Source organism: Astatotilapia calliptera, chromosome 2 (assembly GCF_900246225.1).
Source record: "Astatotilapia calliptera chromosome 2, fAstCal1.2, whole genome shotgun sequence".
NCBI classification, from domain to species: Eukaryota; Metazoa; Chordata; class Actinopteri; order Cichliformes; family Cichlidae; genus Astatotilapia; species Astatotilapia calliptera.
Genome location: NC_039303.1, coordinates 28,668,037 through 28,690,283, shown reverse-complemented (window position 1 = coordinate 28,690,283; position 22,247 = coordinate 28,668,037). Strand labels below are relative to the sequence as shown.

The window sequence follows — 22,247 nt, the reverse complement described above, 5'->3', positions numbered from 1 at the left end:
TCTTTAACTTTAAAGTTTAAAGGGACACTGAAATTTTAAACGTTGTCACTGATTAGTGTTAGCTGCACTAAATGAGTACTTTAGGCAGTGAAGAAGAAGTATTATAGTAGAAAATTTGCCAGTAATGAAGCCAATCATTTCCATTTGTTGTCTGAATAATTTCAGCTCATGTTCTATTAAATGTGTTTTTCCAGCTCTCGTTCCAATTGATGAGACTACATGTGACCTCAGGACGAACACATGCCCATGCTCTCCTATTCTTAAAGGAACTGTGTATATCCAAGTGATGACTGATGCTAGTGGCCGTGAAATGAAGTGTTTGAAGGTGCTTCCCAAGGGGAACATAACTGTGTTCAATATAAAGAAAGAAAAAATAACAACAGACAAGGAATTTAACAACAGACTAACATTTATAATCAAGAACGGGACACTCAAGATCACAAACCTGAGGAGGAATGATTCAGGTCAATACAGCATTGAGGTCTTTAATTCAGATGGAGTTCAAGAGAAAAACATTCATTTCACCCTGGATGTTAAGGACAATGGAAAAGTTGAAGGCAAGTTATTGTAACTTATTCTTTATTGTATATTTTTTAAGCTATTGTAAAGTTAAAGTTAATTGTTCATGATTTCTTGTTTGTTATTGTTACTATCGCCAAGCCTCTGCACTTGGGTCCTCTCGTAAATGCTTGATTGCATAGTGTACACTTTAGCAAACAGTAAACAGAAAACCACAATTTCTGTTTTTGTTAAACATGTGCAAATGCTAAATGAAAAGAAAAACTGAAGTTCTTGTAGGTACTAAACACTCAAAATTGTGTCAATTTTGCATCCGTTTACTTTGCATTGGCAGGTATGGGAACTTACTGTGATGGCAGCCCGGATGAAACTAAGTGCTATGGAGCTTTGGGAGGAACTGTGGACATCCATCTGGGCAGCATTTCGGAAATACTTGAATACCAATTGTTGAAGGATTCATTAAACATATTTAATGTGAAAAAGAATATGATCAGTTTTAAAACCACAGAACATAGGTATCTTTTCCTCAGTAATGGGACATTTAGGATCAATAACTTGAGCAGGAGTGACAGTGATAATTATACTCTTCAAGCCTTTGATTCAGATGGAAGAAAATCAGACGAGCGTATTTTACAGTTGTTTATTCAAGGTATTTTTTCTGTTCTGTTGGCAAACTAAATAATATATCACAAAATATCAAATACATGTATTTTGTTCTTTCCTTGTTTCTTTTTAGAGACTATAGAAAAAGACAGAGATTCTGATTTAAAATCTAAACTCATCTGTGTGTGTTTCTCTCAGCTCCTGTGTCCTCTGTCCTGCTGGTCTCTGAGTGTCTGTCCCAGGGAGAGAGGAGGGTGTCCTGCTCCTCTGAGGGAGGGGACAGTCCTCAGAACAGCTGGACTCTAAATGGACGCACACTGACAGATGCTGAGCTCCTTTCTGGAAATAATGAGAGTAACATCATCACTTTGAAACAGCACGTCTCAGGACATCTGGTCTGCTCAGTCAAGAACAACGTCAGTAATGTCTCCAAAGAAGAGAGGATATCTACCTGTGGTGAGTGAGGTCTTTGTAAATAATATCTAATACTGAATCAGCAATTCAGTCAGTGTAGGTTCCCAGTCATCCAGCTCATGGTAGTAGTCTCGAGAGCTTGAGAAAAGACAGAAACTGGTCTTTTTTAGATATTTGTACTGCTACTGTAGTGTGAATATGTCTCTGCTCTGACTTGCCCTTGGGAAGTTAGCGACCAAAATGGTCAATTTGTACACCTTTCATAAATCATTTATTTATGGGCTATAAGCTTCATTTTCATTGATTGCATATTAATCAGTTGGACAATAATAATCACTGATGGCACATTAATAAATTAAAACTTTAATGCAATGAATTTATTGATGTAATTGTCTTTATTTTCTCCTTGTGTTTTGCCATAAAAACACATGTTGACTTGTTTTTTTTTTAAATTTCATTTATTTTAGGAGCAGGAATTTTAACACTGATGGGTGGTGTTCTCTTAGCACTGATAATTTTCTTAGTTGTGGGTGTAGTAGTCATCTGTTCTCGGAGAAAGAAACAAAAAAAAACAAACCTACAAAACAGGAAGGTAAAAAAAAACTTTGTTCTTTTTATAATTACATATAAAAAAAATTCTGTTTGCTGTTTTTTAAATAAACAATTTTTATTCTTTGCCAAAAGTTTGTTGATACATCAAAAAAGCCAGAAGTGAGCAAAATTAAAAGTCTTTTTTTTGTGCGCATTTTGGTCAGAATCAGTTAAACGATTTCACAATTTTCAGTCTACTGAAGAAATGATGGTAAACTTCTGTTTAGAACTCAAACGATTATTTTAATGACTCACTTATGTTACTTTATTCCTCTTGCTTCTCTGCCGAGGAAGAAGATGACCAGGAAATAAAGTTTACTGATGTCAGTCTCACACAACAGCAAGGAAAGCAAGTTGTCAAAGAGGGGAGATAGAGGTGGAGACAGAGTAATCCCAAGTCACCCACGTGATTTACCCAGGGTTGTGAGCTTTATGATGTTTTGGGGTTTTACTCATTTTTCAAATTAATTTTGTTCAATGGGGCTTTAGGTTCATTGTGGGTAATGGTGAGTTTGGTGTTCAAGCTCAATAATCTTCTGTTCACATTCTACCTTCTGTTTACCTTTGAATGTCATCTATAGATCTATATTTTTAGTTCATGGTTTCGTTTATAATGTTAGTTCATTTTCATTGGGAGCAACCAGGATGGACAAGAGTAGAAATTAGTATATTAGAGGCACAGCTCAGGTTGAGCAGTTTGGAGACAACATGGTTGTCATGTTGGACATGCAGAGAGCTGATACGATAGGAGAGGATACTGGGGATAGGAAGACGGACTGCTGGGATGGCCCCTAAAAGTACCAGATGGAAGAAGAGGTATTCCTGACCTGCCCAGACAGTTTATAATAAAACATCAGAGGGTAAACCTCATCTTCTGTTTCTGTCCTCTTATTTTAGTATCTCATTTTCTCCATATACTGTATTGTATATAAATGTAATCATGAACACAGGTTACAAACATTGTACAAACTGCTTTTATTAAAAAATGAATTCATTGAAATATGTGCTGCAGTCTGTGTTCATCCAGAGTTAAATGTAGTGACACAGTAGAATATAACAAAAATAAATAAAATAATAAAAATGAGGCTTTTCATTTTAAAACCTGCATGTGTGCTTGTGGTTTGTGCAGTAGCAGTTACTATTGCTTCACTGTGCTTCCTTCTGTGCACAATGACGGTTTTACCTGACATATAACATCAACGAACAGAACTTCAGACAACACTTCAAAACTGAGCAAAACAACAAGCAATAATGTCTGTGAAGGTGTTTCAAGGTTTGATGGAATCTGTTATTTACATTTCTTAAATTAAAAACAATTGTGGCTTAATTACACACTTTTTTTGTAATTTTTGTGTACTTCAAAGTGCTTAAAAACCCCCTTTAACTTGTTAATTTAATTTAGCTGTAAATATCAAGTGTCGATGAAAAAGCATAATAAGTTGGACAATATTGCACATAATGTCATCTTTGTATATATCTATTTACTTACTGTATATAATGTTTTTCTCTCTATATTTTGCACAGTCGAGGAGCGTATCAGGTCACATTTCACTTCGTGTTATACTTGTATAACTATGTACGTGAAAAATCCTGAATTGAATCTTGAATAAAATTACAAAATTGGTTTAGGAGTTTTAGAGTTTTAGTATTACTAAATTAATGACTGCAGTCTGTCTTCTCAGTCTCTGCAGTTGTATTGTAGTCACATCCTGCCTGGTCTGAGTTCACACATTCTTATTTAGAAGCTGATCACTAAAACAGGAAACATGGTCAGAGGTTTTGCCTATTTGTATCTTAGTAAAGTACAAGGTTTACTTAAAAGCTGCCTGCTCAGTCACAAGAGGCTGAATAGTGAAGAAACACAGAAACTGTGTTTGTGTAGGTGATACTATTAGTTGTCCTTTGTGGTGAACTGGGTTTAATTATTTGAAACCTGTAGCAACCGTGATATTAAAGACAGTCACTAAATAGATTGTAATGAACGTTATGTGTGAGTTCACTAGGGAAGCTCTGTAGTCACTCATTTGCCTGCTTCTCTGTTCTCTACCTCACTGCCACTTTCCCACGCTGTCAGTCTCAATACCGTCATCTTTACTCTAGTCCAATCATCTTCTTACTCACCTTCTTTGGGCTAATCAGTGTCCACTGCGCTCTTTATCATTCTCCTTTCCTCATTCATGCAGTTTTTTCAGCTTTTTACATGTGGCATATCATTAATATATATTTACATGTTATATATCAGCGCAAGGTCGAAGATTTGGTTTTGGCATTGGTGGGGGGTGGGGACAGATGATTCAGCCACCGAACCCTGCCATGTTTCTTTTTTTTTTTTTGTCTTTGCTTCTTAATGCAAAGAGGAGAAATATACTTGCCTACATATGCTATTCTACATGCTTTTAAACCATTTAAAATCACAATTCATAGTTTTATATGTGAATTATATAATGTTAAATTACTATTAAACAAATGACTAAGTATTTTAGACTTTAGTTTACCTCGGCCATATTCCATATAAATCAGGTATTCAAAAATAAAAATAGTTTCAAATACAATCATGACAATAAAAGAATATGACTTTAAGGACTTAACAACATTACTTCATATTATAGTACACCAACATCTCTTATACAAAACTACTCATATAAGATTACCACAAAGTAAAAGATCTCTCAGAAAAATTATGCAACATTTTAGGTAAACTACTGCCCCTATCAAATCTGTGAGCTGGGATTTTTTATTCTAAACATGAACTACTGTTACAGCAACAGACATGGACTACTGGTGCCCCACACAACAACTCAATGTCCACTATGTGAAGCAGCCAAACACATGCCTTCTCCTTTCGTTAGCTGAGATAAACTTCTGGCATATTTGTTTTACATCTATACTGTCCAGTCTCTCCTGGTGGACAGGTTATTCATGGTTACATACAATTTTAGACTGATGTGGGCCAAGCCTAGCACATACTTACCAACTTTGAGACCTCAGAATTAGGGAGACATTCAAAAGGGCTGTTGGGGGTTGGGGGGTGGGAGTGGTATACATATACACAAAAAACTTGAATCTTACAGTGTTTATTTATCAAATAGAATAAGTTAAATGTCACTGTTATTATTGTCCGGCCGGAAACAGGCCGGGGGTGTCCAAATTCTGAAGCTGCGTCCACCAGAGGACCCGGCCTTCGCAGTCATGGGCCGGGTCCTCCATTTTTTTCCTGAATTATGAAGAAATATGGGCCCCAGTTGGGCAGCACGTAGTGTGGGCTGCCCATAATAAGCAGAGAGGGTTCCACAGTGGGGCCAATTGTACATATAGTAGTATTTCCACACTCTAAGGCAGGGGTATTAAACTAAAATTTGAGGAGGTCCAGTTGGAGAAAATCTTCTCAAGCAGAGGTCCGGGACACGTCCTCCCTGTCAGGAGCACGTTGTTGGGCGGTGAAAGAACTGGTTAAGATCCTTGTGGATTGATCATATTGGGCTCTGAGACTGCTAATTTTCTGGGACCTGAGTTCAGACTTGGGTGGGTATGATTGTTCAAAGGCTTTGTGCTTTGCCTCATAGTGGCGTTTGACATTGCCACTTTTAATCAGTGCCACGGTTTCTGAACATATGAGACACACTGGTTTGCTGCTTGCCGCTGGAGGAATGAACATATATGCGTCGGTCCATTCAGTCTTGAAAGTTCTATTTTCTCTTTTTTGAAAGCGCCATAGTTGTTTTACCTCTTGTGACTCCACCTCACGTCTTGTCTCCCTGTATCGTTTATCGCCTCGCTTGTCATTCGCCTCTCACCGTCTCTTTCCTCTGTCTGTCTGTGTCTGCATTCAGCGGTGCGATCGCCTTGAATGCACAGATTTGATTGGCTAAGTAGTGTCACGTGGGTGGCTTAACTCGCACTCGCTTGGTTTGTATGTTCCCTGGTCTAATACAATGTAATGTTACCGCTTAAAATTGAATTGCCCCATCAAAATTAAATATAATTTAATATTTTGTTAACTATAGGTCCGGGTCCACATAGGATGGCGTCTGGGTCCGGACTCGGACCCCGGTCCGCCTGTTAGTGACCCCTGCTCTAAGGCTACGTCCACACTAGCCCCGATAAATTTGAAAATGGTGCTTTTGTCTGAAACGCCAAAATGGAGAAAGAAAAGATGTGTTTTCAAATGACAACGTATTAGTGTGGACATGGCCTAAGTGTGGGCTGCCTTACATGAGCCCCTAAGATGTGCCCCACATTTCACACTAATATACAGTACAGTACTTCTGATATTGAACATAAAATACTTTTGGTTTTAAACAAGTATTTTCAACATCATGAACAGAAAGCGAAAATATAACATGAATGCAGTCAGTTATAAATAAGTTGCGTAACCGTGTCGCCTCAGTGAAGACATAAAGTCAGACTATTTAAAAATGTGTTGATTATCAAAAAGTAATCCAGTGCAACCAATGATATGAAGCGAAAATGAAACCTTTATAAATAATTCCGAAATCTTTTCCCCCTAATTGTCTATATTTATTTGTGTTTGTGGGGCCAAAAAAATAAACAAACAAACAAAAGAAAAGAAGTTGTTAAGTACAACATCAATGAAACCTGACACCAAAATTTTTAAGAATTCTTCTCTGAGGCTAATCGCTAACAGGGCACACTGGAGCCTGTTCAGACCAGCACACACACACCTGTTTTTGAGTAAAAAACTTTGAAAGCTGCAGACTGTATCAACAAAGGCTGAACACTGAGCAGACATGGAAGCTGTAGCTGGACTGTTGTTGATGTTGTTCGGAGTTTCTCATGGTGAGCTACAAAACTTGCTTAATACCTAATCTTATAACAATGAGATGTTTTGCAGCCACGGAATCTAGTACAGTCCATAAAATAAGTTTGGAACAAAAAGAACAACAACAACAAAAGACAAATTTTTCCAGCTTGCTTGGCCTGCTTTTCTTTAAACATTAATGTGCCATTCTGAGATCATTGAATATGCAGTAAACACATATAAGTAAATACAACTATGACAAATTACCTCATTAAACAACTGTTCTATTTCATACCAGACATTTTTACTTTTTTTCTTGTAGAAAAGTACAGGCTACTTAAAACATTTGATGATGGTGTGGTAAGGCAACATGCACAGCTGCAGAGTCTAAACGCTACAGCAGCTAAATACAATTCAGACATTTGTTTTGTCGTTTGGAAAATTGCAATTTTCCAGCTAGGTTTTGTAAATTTTCATCTTGATGAATATCTGCACAAGGAAACTAGAGCTGCTAACTTACCTCAAACTATGTTTCAGTCACAGACCTGTATAATACGTATCTGTTCACAAATAAAAGCTTTACATTAATGGACTTAAACTGACAATCGTCAGAAAATGTAACCACAGTCCTTCTGGCAGGGACTACAAACTAAAATCCACAAGTTCCCGTGGACAATTTTCAGATATATTTTTTTGCTTTCCCAGTTATTCATTGGAGACCAAAATCCTGTCACGGTATCAGAATTGATCTGTGTGTTTCTCTCAGCTCCTGTGTCCTCTGTCCTGCTGGTCTCTGAGTGTCTGTCCCAGGGAGAGATGAGGGCGTCCTGCTCCTCTGAGGGAGGGGACAGTCCTCAGTACAGCTGGACTCTGGATGGACGCACACTGACAGATGCTGAGATCCTTTCTGGAAATAATGAGACTAACATCATCACTCTGAAACAGCACGTCTCAGGACATCTGGTCTGCTCAGTCAGTAATAACGTCAGTGATGTCTTCAAAGAAGAGAGGATATCTACCTCTGGTGAGTGAGGTCTTTGTAAATAATATCTGATAATCACTCAGCAATTGATATGCTCACTTTGTATATCTTTAGCAAATTACGTGGGTTTCTTTGCTCATAGGCTTTATTTTCATTAACTGCACTTCAGTCATCAGGACACAGATATCAGAGTGTGTGCATAAAACTAATAACACTGTGTGTACTGAACCAGCAAAGAGTTCTGTGGGTAAGGAAAAAGAAACTGCCATCAGAGATGAATCATGATGGATTAGTAAGTGAAAACTAAGTAGATCCAATGAAATCAGTTTTTTCATCTTTTGTTGTCTTTTATCTTTGAAACATGCAATTTGTCATTGATTGGTGGTGGACTCTCAGCTCTGGTAATTTTCATGGCTGTGGGTGCAGTTATCATCTGCTCAGAGAAAAAGAAAAACGACAAACGCCTAAAACAAAACGGTAACAAACATCTTTTTTTTCTTTCTCCCATTACTCAGGTCGCTCTTTTTTGCATTTTTTAAGAAGATAAACAGAATAATTGAGCACTTTTAAAAAATTTTCTTTTTTATTCTTGCTAAGAGTTTATTGATATCTGTTATGTGTCAGTTAAATATGCAAGTATTGTTAACCAACTACCTTTAACACAAAGTGTTTGAAAGCAATTTTGCCCAGCTTTGTAAAGCTTAAAGCTCCCAAAAGAATGTTAAAAGTCATGTTTTATTTATTTATTTATCTATGTAAAATGCAAATCATTTTGCATCTTTGTGGTAAAATGAACTTTTTCCATACAGTGACATTTTTTGACTATTAGCAAACAGTTTCATAGAACATGAAAAATTCTTTAATCATTCACTGACTCTATTTGCTGCTCTGCAGAGAATGGAGATGGCCAAGAAGTCTATGCTAATGTTGGTGTTGTGGCAGGTGAAGCAAAGGGAGAAAATAGCAGAGCTGGAGTTAATCAAGTTTTCAAAATGAACTTGCCAGACTGAAACAACAGGAGATGGTTTTGTTTATGCTAACATCCAAAATATGCACGATAATTTAAGCGGTCACTACTTTTATATAGACTGCATCACCCAAAGTCCATGGACGGAGGAGGTGATGCCAAGATGCCTAGAGGTCTTTCAGTTAATGTGATTTCCCATCGTACAAATATAAACCATCAAGGATCATGCTTATTGATTTATTAATTTATCTTATTTTCACTGTATTGTGCAAAATGGTTCTGTTGTTAGGGAACCTCTGCATTTACTGTTACACTACTACTGTGACTGTTTTCCACACTATTTTTAAATAATTACATTTAAAATCATTACACTTTGTAAAAAATTCAGTGCAGAAAAAGTTTTGGTCATTGATAAAAGATCTGAATGCCCACAGCTGACTTTTCAGTTACAGAAGAAGAGAACACGTTATATTAAAGTTTTGTAGTTGTATTTTTTCTTTGATATCTGCATAATAAATTTTACAGTCGAAACAAAAATAATTTCCTAACTTATTTAAGTACGGTTGTGGTGGGTTGTGGTAAGTGGTGTCACTGCAGGAGAGGGAGCACCTGAACAGCATCCGCAATCACCCTTCACCAGCTTAAAGTCTGTGTTATAACTGTTGTCATTGCTGTTGGTGGTGATGTGTGTGGCTGGCAGCTGTAGAGCTGCAGCCATGTGTTTGTGACAGCAACCGCGAGAGAGTAAAAGTGTCAATAAAGTATGCTGAAAAGCATGTTCATGTATGAATCATCAAATCTGCTGTGGTATGTTTACAACAGTTTAGTTCAAATTTATGTAACATTACTTCATAATGTATGTCATCTCAAGAAACATTACACAATAAAACCTGCCAGCATCATATAGTTGAATCTCATACTGTGTTGATTTTTTATCATAGAGATCACAATAACAATATTGATTATATTCTGTCATTTAGGGAAGTTACGTGATCTGCATCTTGTCAACTTAATTGTATTTTCAATTAGCTCAGAGCCAGTTTACCACAGAACCCTTTAGGTAAGAAGATCTTTGACACTGTATTACAAGCTCAGTCTCAATTCAAATATCATCAAAATACAAAAACTCAGAATAAGATTTATGCAGCTTAACTCTGCTTCTACAGTCATGTTGAAGCTGAAGATGAAAAACTAGATACAAAGAAACTGTCAGCATGGTTAGAGTGGTGTAGTCTCTCCTTTTTTCTGCTTGTCATCAGAAAACATCTGTGGCATATTTACATATAAAAATTAAACTGTTAACCTGATCTAGGGCATATAGATTTTAGGAATTAATGTGTAAATAGTGTTCTTAAAGAGAACTTTATAAAAATGTCACAAAGTAAAATGGCCTGTATTTGTATAGCGCTTTACTTGGTCCCTAAGGACCCCAAAGCGCTTTACACGTTCAGTCATCCACCCATTCGCACACTGGTGATGGCAAGCTACAATGCAGCCACAGCCGCCTTGGGGCGCACCGACAGAGGAGAGGCTGCCAGACACTGGCGCCACCAGACCCTCTGACCACCACCAGTAGGCAACAGGTGAAGTGTCTTGCCCAAGGACATACGACCAAGACTGTCTGAGCCGCGGCTCGAACCGGCAACCTTCCGGTTACAAGACGAACTCCCAACTCTTGAACCACGATCGCAACAAAGTAGATAACGCTTCTTTCTCTACCAAAGATGTTATGTGAAAATACAGGCTTTCATATATTTTTCCTTACGTACAGCTACACTGTAATATTTGTTCATTTGTAGAATATATCAAATAATATACTCTGGACTGAAAATCTTTATTGAATCTCTCCCTCGTTCTCTCTGGCTCTTTTTAGTGAAATTCTAGCAGCTTAATATCAGATATGACCACCATTATTCTTCAACACAGTATGAACTCTGTTAAGTTTTGCCAGATTATTTGTTCTGAATTATTGCAGTGACATATTTGTAGGTGGCATCCTCACAGGGGTCAGGTAGGTTTGAAGTGTGTGTAACAGCTTAACTAAATTGATATTACAGTTTTTATTGATTGCATTTGCACAATTCTCACAGCAGAAATGTTATTCTCACCACTCTTAATACAGTTCTGAAATCAGTAACACATTAATCATTCTCATCATTTTCACACACTGCTGTTGTTTCTGCACATACTTCACCTCTAAGATATTTGTTACTGTTCTGTTACAGGTTGCTGTTAACACGGCCCCTGACACAAGTGATATGTGTTTGACATATTACCATATTTGACATGATGCAACGTTCACCATTTATCCAGATTTGTGACTGGCACCAGCCACCCCAACCCTAACCTGCCTGTGGGATTCGTGTGTGAACTTCCCCATCGAGCAAACAGAAATTAAACAAAGGCAGGTCACAGAGTAAGTCTGGTCATGTCCGCAGTTCTTATCACTTACTTTTTCCTTTCCGTCACATCATCTTAAGTAACAAACACAATGCATCGCATTATTAGGATAAGCTAATTAGGTAAGTTCAATTAAACTAATATTTAGATGTTCTTTAGTGTTGTTGTCAGATCTCTGTGTTTTACTCACAGACTTATATAAATTTTGCATATAATTTATTTACTTCAACTGATACAAACAGATCCAGAAAAAATATGTTTGTTTTAAATAAATATTTAAATTCTTTTTGTTTTTGTTTTGCTTCCTTCCGGAGTAACTGTGGACCTTGAACTGATGGGCAGCAGCTCAGAAATATTTAGATACCAGATGTTAAAGGATCAATTCAAAGTATTCACTAGGAGAAACAAAACAGTTTTTCTTAATATGATAAAAACTGAGCTCTCTTTATTCCCAATAATACAAGGCAGCTTTATTGTGCTGTACAAACTTGGGTGTCAAAACAGGGAAACAGAACATATAAACTGGGATGGACGGAGTAATCTAACTAATCAAGAAATGGGAGAGAAGGGAAACACAGCTGGTACTAATTAGAGATGGCACGATACCACTTTTTTATGTCCGATACCGATACCGATATCATAAATTTGGATATCTGCCGATACCGATATGAATCCGATATAGTGTTTTTTTAATCAACAAAACTGTTTTTTTAAAATATCTTGCTGCATTTTGCAAGTCTACAAGTTCATACTCAAGTTTAAAACAACAACTACACTAAAGCTATTCTGTTATACCTGTATACAAAAAAAATATTTCATAGTTCAGCAATACTGATCAATCTAATAAACTTAGACCTACACCATCCTCCCTATTCTGGTATTTTAAAGAGTACTTAGCGTAAATATTAAGCAACCTAACTAATAGGGTTCCAACTCCCAGCAACAACAAAAATAAATAAATAAAAAATAGGGAACCACCCCTCACGCGCCACCTCATGATGCTTAATCGACGTAATCAACCTTAATTTGATGCAGTGTGAAAAAAAAATGCACAGAAATCAATTATTTTTCAAGAAATATTAAATAGATTCAACATCTTTCTTCAACAAAATTGCAGACTGCACAGATGGTACCTTCCCAAAGTAAAAAGTACTATAGCTTACTAGGGTATATATTAGACTTAATAGTCACTATATACAGTAATTGACTTCTATTCATTTTACATCAAATTAAAACTTTGGGTGTCAGATAATTATTTATTAAAAGCTCGACATTTTAAATGAGAATAAGAAAGAAAAGTATGTCTTTGTGCCCCCTTTTCCCTGTTCATGCCCTATCGGCCCCCCTGGCTAAACTTTGCTAGATCCGCCCCTGCACAGTTACAGCCGTCAGCTACGTAGAAAAAGATCCTGGTGTAGAAAGTAATATTAAATAAATTCTAACAACAGCTGATCAAGCTTAAACCTGCTGCTGTTGTTCAGCTGCTGGTTTGCTCTTTCTGGTGCAAAGTGGACCAAAAACAAACAAGAGAGACGGACTCGCGACAGAAAAGCCGATCAGCTGATCAGTTTCACGATTGAAGTAGCAGCCGGAGAGCGAGAGGCAGTCGCTTGTTAAGCTTAACGCAGGAATGCTTTACAAACATTCAGAGATGGACTTACACACTTGCTTTACTTCTCTCGGGGATAACTTTGTCGGAGATGAAATGCCAGGTTGCTAGCGAAGCTCCACATGCTATCCAGACCACGACAGGTCCCGCATGCCACAGCCACTGCTCCGACGTGCTAACGTTCTGAGGTGAGTTACAGCGTGTTGCAAGTTTTGTGAGGTGCTTTCGTGATATTTAATGGATCGGATTACATTTTTTATTTTTCTCCGATATCCGATCCAGTAATTTAGGTCAGTATCGGACCGATACCGATACGTAATATCGGATCGGTCCATCTCTAGTACTAATTACACAGACCAGACGGGGAACAGAGGCTGAACATAGAGCAGAACAGTCAAAATAAAACAGGAAGTACATGACAGACACAGAGACCCACACTAGATACTGAACAGAGAGAACACTGAGTACAGGGACAGGAGTGACATGAGACACTACTGACTGGGGAACAAGACAAACAGGAGGACAGAACTAAACATAGACTAAACATGGGGGCACCAGAACAAAACTTAAAAAACTAGAATTACCAGAGCAAAGAAAGACTAGAGTGCTTAAACAGAAACCAAAACACTAGTAATCATAAACCATGAAGTCACAGATTAATAATAATAATAATAAAATAAATCCAAACTCTGGGTTACTGACCCAGGACTGGACAGTCATGGTTTGGCCTCCCCAAAACTTGCAACTCACCATTATTTAAGCAGTGTAGGATCATCTTGAAAGAACAGCAGAAATCACAGCCAACTTTCAAAGAAGAGCGTCGAATGTCCTTGAAGAACCCTGGATAACTATTCCTGAAAGCTACTTAAAGAAATTACAAGAAGATTTACTTAATAAGTGTAATTTCCAAATTTCAGATTGATGACAGAATATGGGAAAGCATTGTTTTTATGATATTCCTGTAAACATCAGTGCAAAAATGCTTTGAAGCTGTATAATTCTTAATCACTGGAGGGCGCCATTATCTAAAAATTGAGCTGATTCCATTATGAATTCAGTGTTCAGGTTTTAAAATCAAATGTTACATTTCAAACCCAGTTTGGCTTAACTATGTTTTTGTTGAGTGAGTCAGGGGTGACAGAAGAATAGCAAGAAGAGTGAGACATGCTATGATTTATGGTTTGGATCTGGATGTTAAGATCTTCAATGGTAGTAACCCGAATGTACAAGACTCAAAATAAGTATATCAGAGGGAACAGCTCAGGTTGAGGATTTTGGAGACAAAGTTAGAGAAGCAAGTCTGAGAGGGTTTAGACATGTGGTGAGGTTTTTAAATACTGGAGAGGTGTAATCGAGGGTGCTGAATATCGAGCTGCCAGGCAGGAGGAAAACAGAAAGCCTGCAGAAGTTGATAATCTACCGTGGTGACCTCTAGAGGGAGCAAACAAAAGAAGATGAAAAAGCTGTGGTTTTCCTGATCTGCCCAGGCAACTAATATATAATATCAGAGATTATATTTCAATCTCCACACACATATTCTGCTTTGGATTTCTTCTTTCAGCATCTATTTTCCTCAAAATACTGTATCATATACAGATGTAATAGTTTGAACGCACCCACATTGCCTAAACTATTTTTATTAAAAATTAAAAGCAAAAAAATAAAACATCAAAAGGCATTGTGTACCCTGTGCTCATCAGTCTACATTTTAAACATAGACATAAACATAGAGCAGGAGCACAATATAACCAAGAAGAGTTATTGAGAGACTCTGTGTAATAAAAGCTACATGCATATTTGTGATTTGAATGGTGACACTTTTTTTGTGTTTCACTTCTTTCTGTGTGCAGTGATGGTAACAGTTGCTGTGCAATGACATTGATGTCTCCTTTTATGGAGAAACCTAACATGAGACCTCGACACACAGAAATTTGGTACATTTCAAAACCACTGAAAAACACAACAATCATTAATGCCTGTGAAAGTGTTTCAAGGTTTGACAGGTAAAAATAATTGACTGTTTTTCATTAAATTGGTAGGCAGCTTCTTTCTTTTGTCTCTCTTTGCAGCTCTATTGTAGTCACATCCTGCCTGGTCAGTGTTCACACGTTCTTCCACCAACAGGAAACATGGTCAGTGTAGGTTGTGCCTTTTTACATCTTGGTAAAGTAGAAGAGTTTGTCTGAAAGCTGCCTGCTGAATAGGCTGAATGGAGAAGAAACACAGAAGCTGTGTTTGTGTAGGTGATGCTGATATCATATTATTATTTTATATTACTGATGATGCTATTATTGCATCATATCTGTGGTGAGCTGTATTTAATTGTTTGAAATATGCAGCAGCTGGGGTAATAAGTGTTGTCACTGAATCGATGATAATATTATCTTTAGTGTTCTGCAGCTTAAAGGTTGAGCTACACTTATGATAAATTTATACAAAAATAAAATTCATTATAAGTTTTCCTTGGATTTAAAGTTGCCTGGATATTAAATGAAAGCTCTCTTTGCTACAATCTCCACTGATGTTTGTGGATGATTACTATTTACACTTATCACATGTAAGGAATCACTCGGACAGCTGAAAACTGTACCAGCACGCATTGAACAGTGAGAAAAGATGGAAGCTGTGCTTGGATTGATGATTGTTCTACTGGGAGTTGCTCAGGGTGAGTTTTTCAGCATTTGAGATGCAACACTTTTATAATGTAAAAATCTTATATATCAACAGTGTGTTTTGAAGCCATGGCATGTGTTAGTACATTTGACTACTTGAAAACAGCCAAAGGATCTCTTGTCTTTTATTTGTTTATAAGTTCAGCTTATTTACAGTATGCACTTAAGGTAAAAACAAGCAGTGCTGAGTTATAGTCATGTTGGCAAATACAGATTTCCAACATGACTAATGTGTTCATCAGTTACAGTAGCGGTATGATGCAGTAGTGTTGAGTGATATATTTTTTAAAGTTTTTAACTGGAAAAAATATAGCTGCAGATAAATGGAGAAATTCTTTACTTTGTGCATTCATTTTTAGAATTTAGGCAGTTTTTGTTCATCCTTGCTGCACAAAACCAACTTCTTCTTCAACTTCTTCTTCTTGTAGTTTTTGTGGTTGAAATGGAATTACCTCATAATGGAATCTTTTTACCTATTTTCTTTTTCCCACATCTAAGGATGTTTACTTTTCCAACTAAATGTTAAAACTTTAAATTAAAATTTCGTAAGGTACAAAAAGTAGCTTGGTTTATTCAAAATTTTATTGCCATGATTTCATAATTGTAGTTGTCATAGGTGACATACACACTGTTTACTTACCAAATTGCTTTAGTAGTACTCTATTTTCTGCACTATAAGGCACATTTAGAATGCTTACATTTTCTCAAAAATCAGCAGTGCGCTTTATAATCCGGTGCGCCTCATGTATGAATTCTGGTTGTGCTTACTGACCTCGAACCAATTTTATGTGATAAACCGTTCTCAAAAATCTGTCAAAAAGATTTTTAGTACGACTTTGGTAAGCTACGAAGCCGCACTGCTGTCGGAGCATTATGGATAACATAGTCAGGAGCCTCACGGAGTCTGTTCAGGTCCTAAAGATAAATGAACACTGGGCCATCACTGGGAGTTAAAAACCTTCTAAATGCTTTCATCTTTAATATAATGATCAGCATTGCTGCTTTACCAGGTGTAACAATTAAGTTAAAAATCGAGGCATCCATGAAAACAGAATTTATTAAATTTAATGGAATTAGAAGTTAGCAGGGAGTTAGCTCGCTAGTTTCCACCTAAACAGGATATACCATGTTCTGACTGAAAGATTTCGTAAACAAATTAAGACGTACAGCTCTGCTATCACTTCCGACATAAATGAAGAGAGAAACTAAACAGCAGTGACGTTTGTAATGTACAGAGATGGGCAGTAACTTCCAGTCAGAGAATGTTGCATATAATTAAATTTTTGCTAGATGCATAAAGTTAAAAGATTAAAACTAACAAAACAAGTTTTAAAAAGAGACTTTTCCATTTGGTTACATTTTGTATGATGGATTATGTAGAAAAAGTAGAATTGGGCTGAAAGATCTATCGCTTTATCACCTATTCAGGTTGTAAATTGTGTTTTTAAAAAGTAACTAAGTAATTAATTACTTTTGAAAATAAGTAATCAGTAAAGTAATGGGATTACTTTTGGGGGGAAGTAATCAGTAATTAGCTACTGATTACTTTTTTCAAGTAACTTGACCAACACTGGTAATGTACACTATATAAATGGTGTATATAGACAAAGGCATCTCTTAATATTTGAATTCAGGTGTTTTCGGTTACATTGCCGCAGGCATATTAAATCAAGCACCATACAGCCCACTTTTACAAACATTTGTGAAATAATGCAAAGCTTTAAAGGACTCCATGAATTGATCAAATAATGAAATAATACAATAAATCAAAATTCAAAGTATAAAACTAGGGACAAAAATTTTATAAAAAATAAAATGAATTGCAAATAGCAGTAGTAAAAAGACGAAACATAGCTATCAAGTTGAAGCCTTCAATTTGTGTTTGTCTCATATGATTCTAATTACAGATGTAGGCCTGTCGCTGGTATTATTACATAGAGTAATGATGTGAAACCTTTCAAGTATAAAACTAGGGACTGCTCTCACTTCCAACATAGATGAAGACAGAAAACTAAACAGCAGTGACTTTTGTAGGGTTACTAAAGTTGGGCTGGTTGGTATATAATGATTTGCTACATGATCGCTAGTGACACAGCTATGTTAGCACAACATAAACACAGTGAAGCTAGAGGACGAATGCTAACTTTTTTCCACTCAATAAAAGTTAACGTGAGGGTTCCCGATGGTATTCGGACAAATGCAATCGCATGGCAGGATGCTATAAACAGACCAAACTTCAGTCAGGAGAACAACTGAGATAACCCATCCACAATAAAGGTTAGTCATTAATATACTGCAACAACACAGGAATAGAGCAGCTGAAAGAAGATTCAACATTCATGAATCAATGGTACGGAAATGGAAGAAGCAAGAAGAATGAGTTGAGCAAAATTGACTTATCTGACGCTTATCTGCCTTATGTATGAAAACAGACCCGTTCGGGGACAGTGCACCTTATAATCCAGTGTGCCTTATGATCTGAAAATATGGTATATTTAGTCGTTAAGATATCTCTAAATTTTGGACTTTACTACTGTAACGTTGCAAGTTTGTTGCAAAGTTTGTAGTGACCATGTTTGCAGTGACCGTGTACTGGTGCCTCTATTACCTGTGACATATAAGACACAATGCCAGGTATAATACCTTGTTTTTACACGTTATAACCAATTAACCCACTGTGAGTGAAATATTCAGAATTATTTTTTAATTGCTTCAGTGCTGCTTAATATCTTTTTTATTGTTGTTGTTTTTTTTACAAAAATATTTTTTGAATTTGCAGGTGTGGAAACTTACTGTGATGGCAGACAGGATGGAGCTCAGTGTTATGGAGCTTTGGGAGGAGCTGTGGACATCCAGCTGATGGACAGCACCTCAGAATTACCTAGATACCAATTATTAAAGAATTCTTTAAAAATATTAGATGTGAAAAATAATCAGGTTAATATGATAGGAAACAGGTCTACCATTATTCCCAGTAATGGAACATTTAGGCTCAATAACCTGAGCAGCAATGACAGTGGTAATTATAGCCTTAAGACCTTTGATTCAGATGGAAAATCATCAGGCCAGCGGACTTTCAAGTTGATCTTTCAAGGTAATTTTTTCCATTTCAAGAAATGACTACAATTATTATATATAGTGCTTAACAAATGTATAAAAACATCAAACATTTTAAACTTCATAGATAAATACTTTATAGTGTTTAAAATATAATTTGGATTAAAGGGCTAATAAATATTGGTGCATGAAAAATCATAGAAACATAAAAAATATATTTGCTAATCATCAATAATGTTTATTTAAGGCAGGTGTGGTATAAACGTTGCATTAGATGGTAGCCTAATAAATGTGTTAAGCCCTGTAAATGTAACATTATTTTGGGTAATCTACATAACATATCATCTTATATAATATATCTCATATTCTGTGTGGTATAGATGGTCCTTTACTTTACAACATAAACAGCTTGAGGCAACTGTTGTTGTGATTTGTTGCTATTAATAAAATTAGATTAGATTAGACTGAATTTGAATATTTAATTGAAAATTCTAAATTTAACTGTATTTTGTGGCTACAATTCTCTTCCTTATATACTATTAAGAATGAACAGTTCTGACATATAATATCAAAACTCATCTGTGTGTGTTTCTCTCAGCTCCTGTGTCCTCTGTCCTGCTGGTCTCTGAGTGTCTGTCCCAGGGAGAGATGAGGGTGTCCTGCTCCTCTGAGGGAGGGGACAGTCCTCAGTACAGCTGGAGTCTGGATGGACGCACACTGACAGATGCTGAGCTCCTTTCTGGAAATAATAAGAGTAACAACATTATTCTGAAACAGCACGTGTCAGGACATCTGGTCTGCTCAGTGAGAAATCATGTCAATAGTGTCTCCAAAGAACAAAGGATATGCACTTGTGGTGAGTAAGAACATGATGCAAAAATATCTTAAGAGTTATGAGTTTTACATTTGTTATAAATTATTGAAACAGCAAATGAATTCCTCAGGATTCATATTCATTAACTGCACTTTATCTGATGGGACACACATTACAAAGTGGGTGCTTGCAACCAAAAATACCCTGTGTATTAAACCAACAATGGGCCCTATAAAAGTCTCTGACACCCCTCTAGGTAAGGAATCAATCCTCTAGTAGTATCACTTACTCCAATGGTAACTCAGTTATACATAAGTGAACCTGGTCAAAGCTCTAATTTAATGTGATATTTGTGTCTCTGTACAGATATTTCCTTGCCTATATGTGGTTTGAGAGCAGTTGTGGTAATTGTCTTACTAATTGGGATTTCCATCTACTTTACTTGGAAGAAAAAGAAAAATGAAAAAGCTGAAGTCTCTGCTGTCCCACAAATGATGGACTATCCAGACAACTCTGTTCTGATGGTTGAAATGAGAAGTTCTACTTCTTGCAATGTGTAGTGTCAACTTTGATCTACTGACATTTCACATCTCTGTGCGTGTGAAAATAACACTTAGATGACACGTATCTCTTGTTTTTATTCACTAATCATGTTTTACATTTACACAGCTTACACTGAATTACCATGAGAAGGTCTGAGTATCTTATGCATTTGTATTCTGTGGAAACTAATATAACAAATGTTGTAACTATAAGTAGAGTAATCTTTTAATCTGAGACATTTTTTGGCCTAAAATCAAATACATATTACATAATTGCAAATAGAAATAATCAACCCACCAGAAACTACTGTTTGTACTAAACTGAATTTGAGCACTGTTGCAAGTGGTTGAAATCAACATCACTGATTCATACTGTGTACTTTTCTTTTGTTATTGCTACACTGTAACAATATATTTGCAGGACAGGTTTATTTATTGCTGCGTTTTCTTGCTTACCTTGTGTATCTGTCTGGTTCTGCCTTTTCTGTGTTTCCTTAACTTTCTGTCTTTGTGTCAAGCTCATATGTCATAGTCTAGGTATTAATGTTAGTCATTTCCTGTTTTAATTTGCCATCCCTTGTGCTTTGTGTTCTGTTTTGTTTCTCTTATTTCATTAGCCTGGGATAAGTGTCTGTACTCCCACCTCTTGCCTGTTCCCTCATCTTCCTATATGTTCATGTATGGCCTCAGTCTCATTTAGTTTCATGTTCTGTTCTTCCTCTAGACAGTGTGCCTCTTGCTGTGTGTTCTGCTGTTCATGTGTCCTACCAAGTAAACCTAGTTCATTAGTTCCTGTTTCTACCTTGATTGAATTATTCTATTCTGTATTTTAGTTTTTGTTCATTTAGCAATAAAGCTGTTTTGAGTTTAACTTCTGTCTTTGCGTCCTAACCTTCCTGCTACACAGCCAGTGACATGTGACACAGGAAGCATGATGTTTAGAGTGTGAAACAATAGCACAGTGTGACTGTCCATATCTTATCAAGATGTACAGTTTCAGAGCTTCTGCTTATAAGCAGATATGTCCACTTGCTTAGCCAAGTTTTGTTAAATTCAACCAGCAATTTTGTAAACAAAACATCTCAAAACCTTTGTTTTTAAATGGATACATGGACTGATACTGTGATGAGGTCAGAAACTGCAATAGATTTCAAACTTGTAGATGACTACTGTAAAACTGTTAACTATTAAATAGGTCAGTCCAAGAAAGCGTTGATGATAAAGAGTATTCTTATTGTTACAGCAAGTGTAAAATACCCTAAAAAACCTTTTATTGTCAAGAGCTGTTTATTTTGGGTTCCTCTAATACATTTAGGGCCTTTGAGGTAGTGCAATAAAAACTACATTCAATAAAATCACTTTAAACAGAATATGGTCAGACAAAGCTTTAAATGGCCAAAAAAAAACCCAATGAAAGCAGCATTATTTATATGTGTCAATGGAAGGAGCCATTATGTGAGATATTTACAATAGTTGTCTTGGTGTTATGCCTCCAATGTTCAGGTCTTAAAATGAAACGAGAAGCACTCAGAGTGTGCAAACCTCTACTAAGGCATTTACTTTGAAAGGAATAGTATTGTACTCAATTTGTTTACATTTATTCCTTTAAATGTTTTTGAAAAGTTTGTAGTACAATAAAATGGAATAGAGTAGACCGTTTTTGTCATTGTACATGTACAACCTAATTGCGGGTGCCCCACGCCACCTGTACAGGAATAAAATGAAGATAAGATGAAGAGAACGTGGTAATGGAGGATTTTTAGTGACTTATCAACCACAGCACATTCACCATTGGAGGTTTCACAAGCAACAAGATGAGTAATGAGAAACCTAAGCCAACTCCACCCTTCCTTGCATAGCCTAGGTGTGGGGGGTCTGGGTGGAGGCACAGGAGAGACACATAGCTACTCTCAGCTCATGCTTGAAGGTGACAGTTTGTGGCAATAATGTTCACTCTGTTGGGTTGTCAGGACAAGTGCACAGCAAAATCTCCAGTGTTAAATTAACACTAGAGAGTGTCTATATGGGTCCATACCTCTGAGTGTTAAATACAACACTGTTGAGTGTTAAATTAACACTTTTGACAGTGTTATATGTTTAAAAGTAACCTAGTCAATTTTGAAGATTAACAATGGCTAACACTGAGCAGTGCTGATTTTCTAACACTGGAATATTTCTAACATTTTGAGTTATTACTTTTAAAATATTTTAACTCAGTTACTAACTCAGTTACTTTTTTGAAGAAGTAACTAGTAACTAATGCCACAACAACCATGCCACGTTCACAGCCACAAAATCAGCTTTCTTACGTATTTGAA

The 22,247-nt window shown here is 36.5% G+C and overlaps 1 protein-coding gene across 1 annotated transcript; it reads left to right on the top strand.

Annotated features, from left to right (window-relative positions):
• The first annotated feature begins 1,150 nt into the window (after positions 1-1,150).
• On the top strand, positions 1,151-19,947 carry LOC113028343 (uncharacterized). Its single transcript, XM_026178543.1, has 6 exons — positions 1,151-1,168; positions 1,321-1,578; positions 18,296-18,610; positions 19,172-19,429; positions 19,518-19,643; positions 19,754-19,947. Exons 3-6 carry the CDS (start codon positions 18,376-18,378, stop codon positions 19,945-19,947), a joined length of 813 nt encoding a protein of 270 aa, XP_026034328.1. The 5' UTR covers positions 1,151-1,168; positions 1,321-1,578; positions 18,296-18,375.
• The last annotated feature ends 2,300 nt before the right edge of the window (positions 19,948-22,247 follow it).

Excerpts from the sequence above, each read along its gene's own strand:
- LOC113028343 (XM_026178543.1), top strand. The coding sequence starts at position 18,376 with ATGGACAGCACCTCAGAATTACCTAGATACCAATTATTAAAGAATTCT. Across the intron at positions 18,611-19,171 it reads TTTCAAGTTGATCTTTCAAG|CTCCTGTGTCCTCTGTCCTG; the intron begins GTAATTTTTTCC and ends TGTTTCTCTCAG. Across the intron at positions 19,644-19,753 it reads AGTCTCTGACACCCCTCTAG|ATATTTCCTTGCCTATATGT; the intron begins GTAAGGAATCAA and ends GTCTCTGTACAG.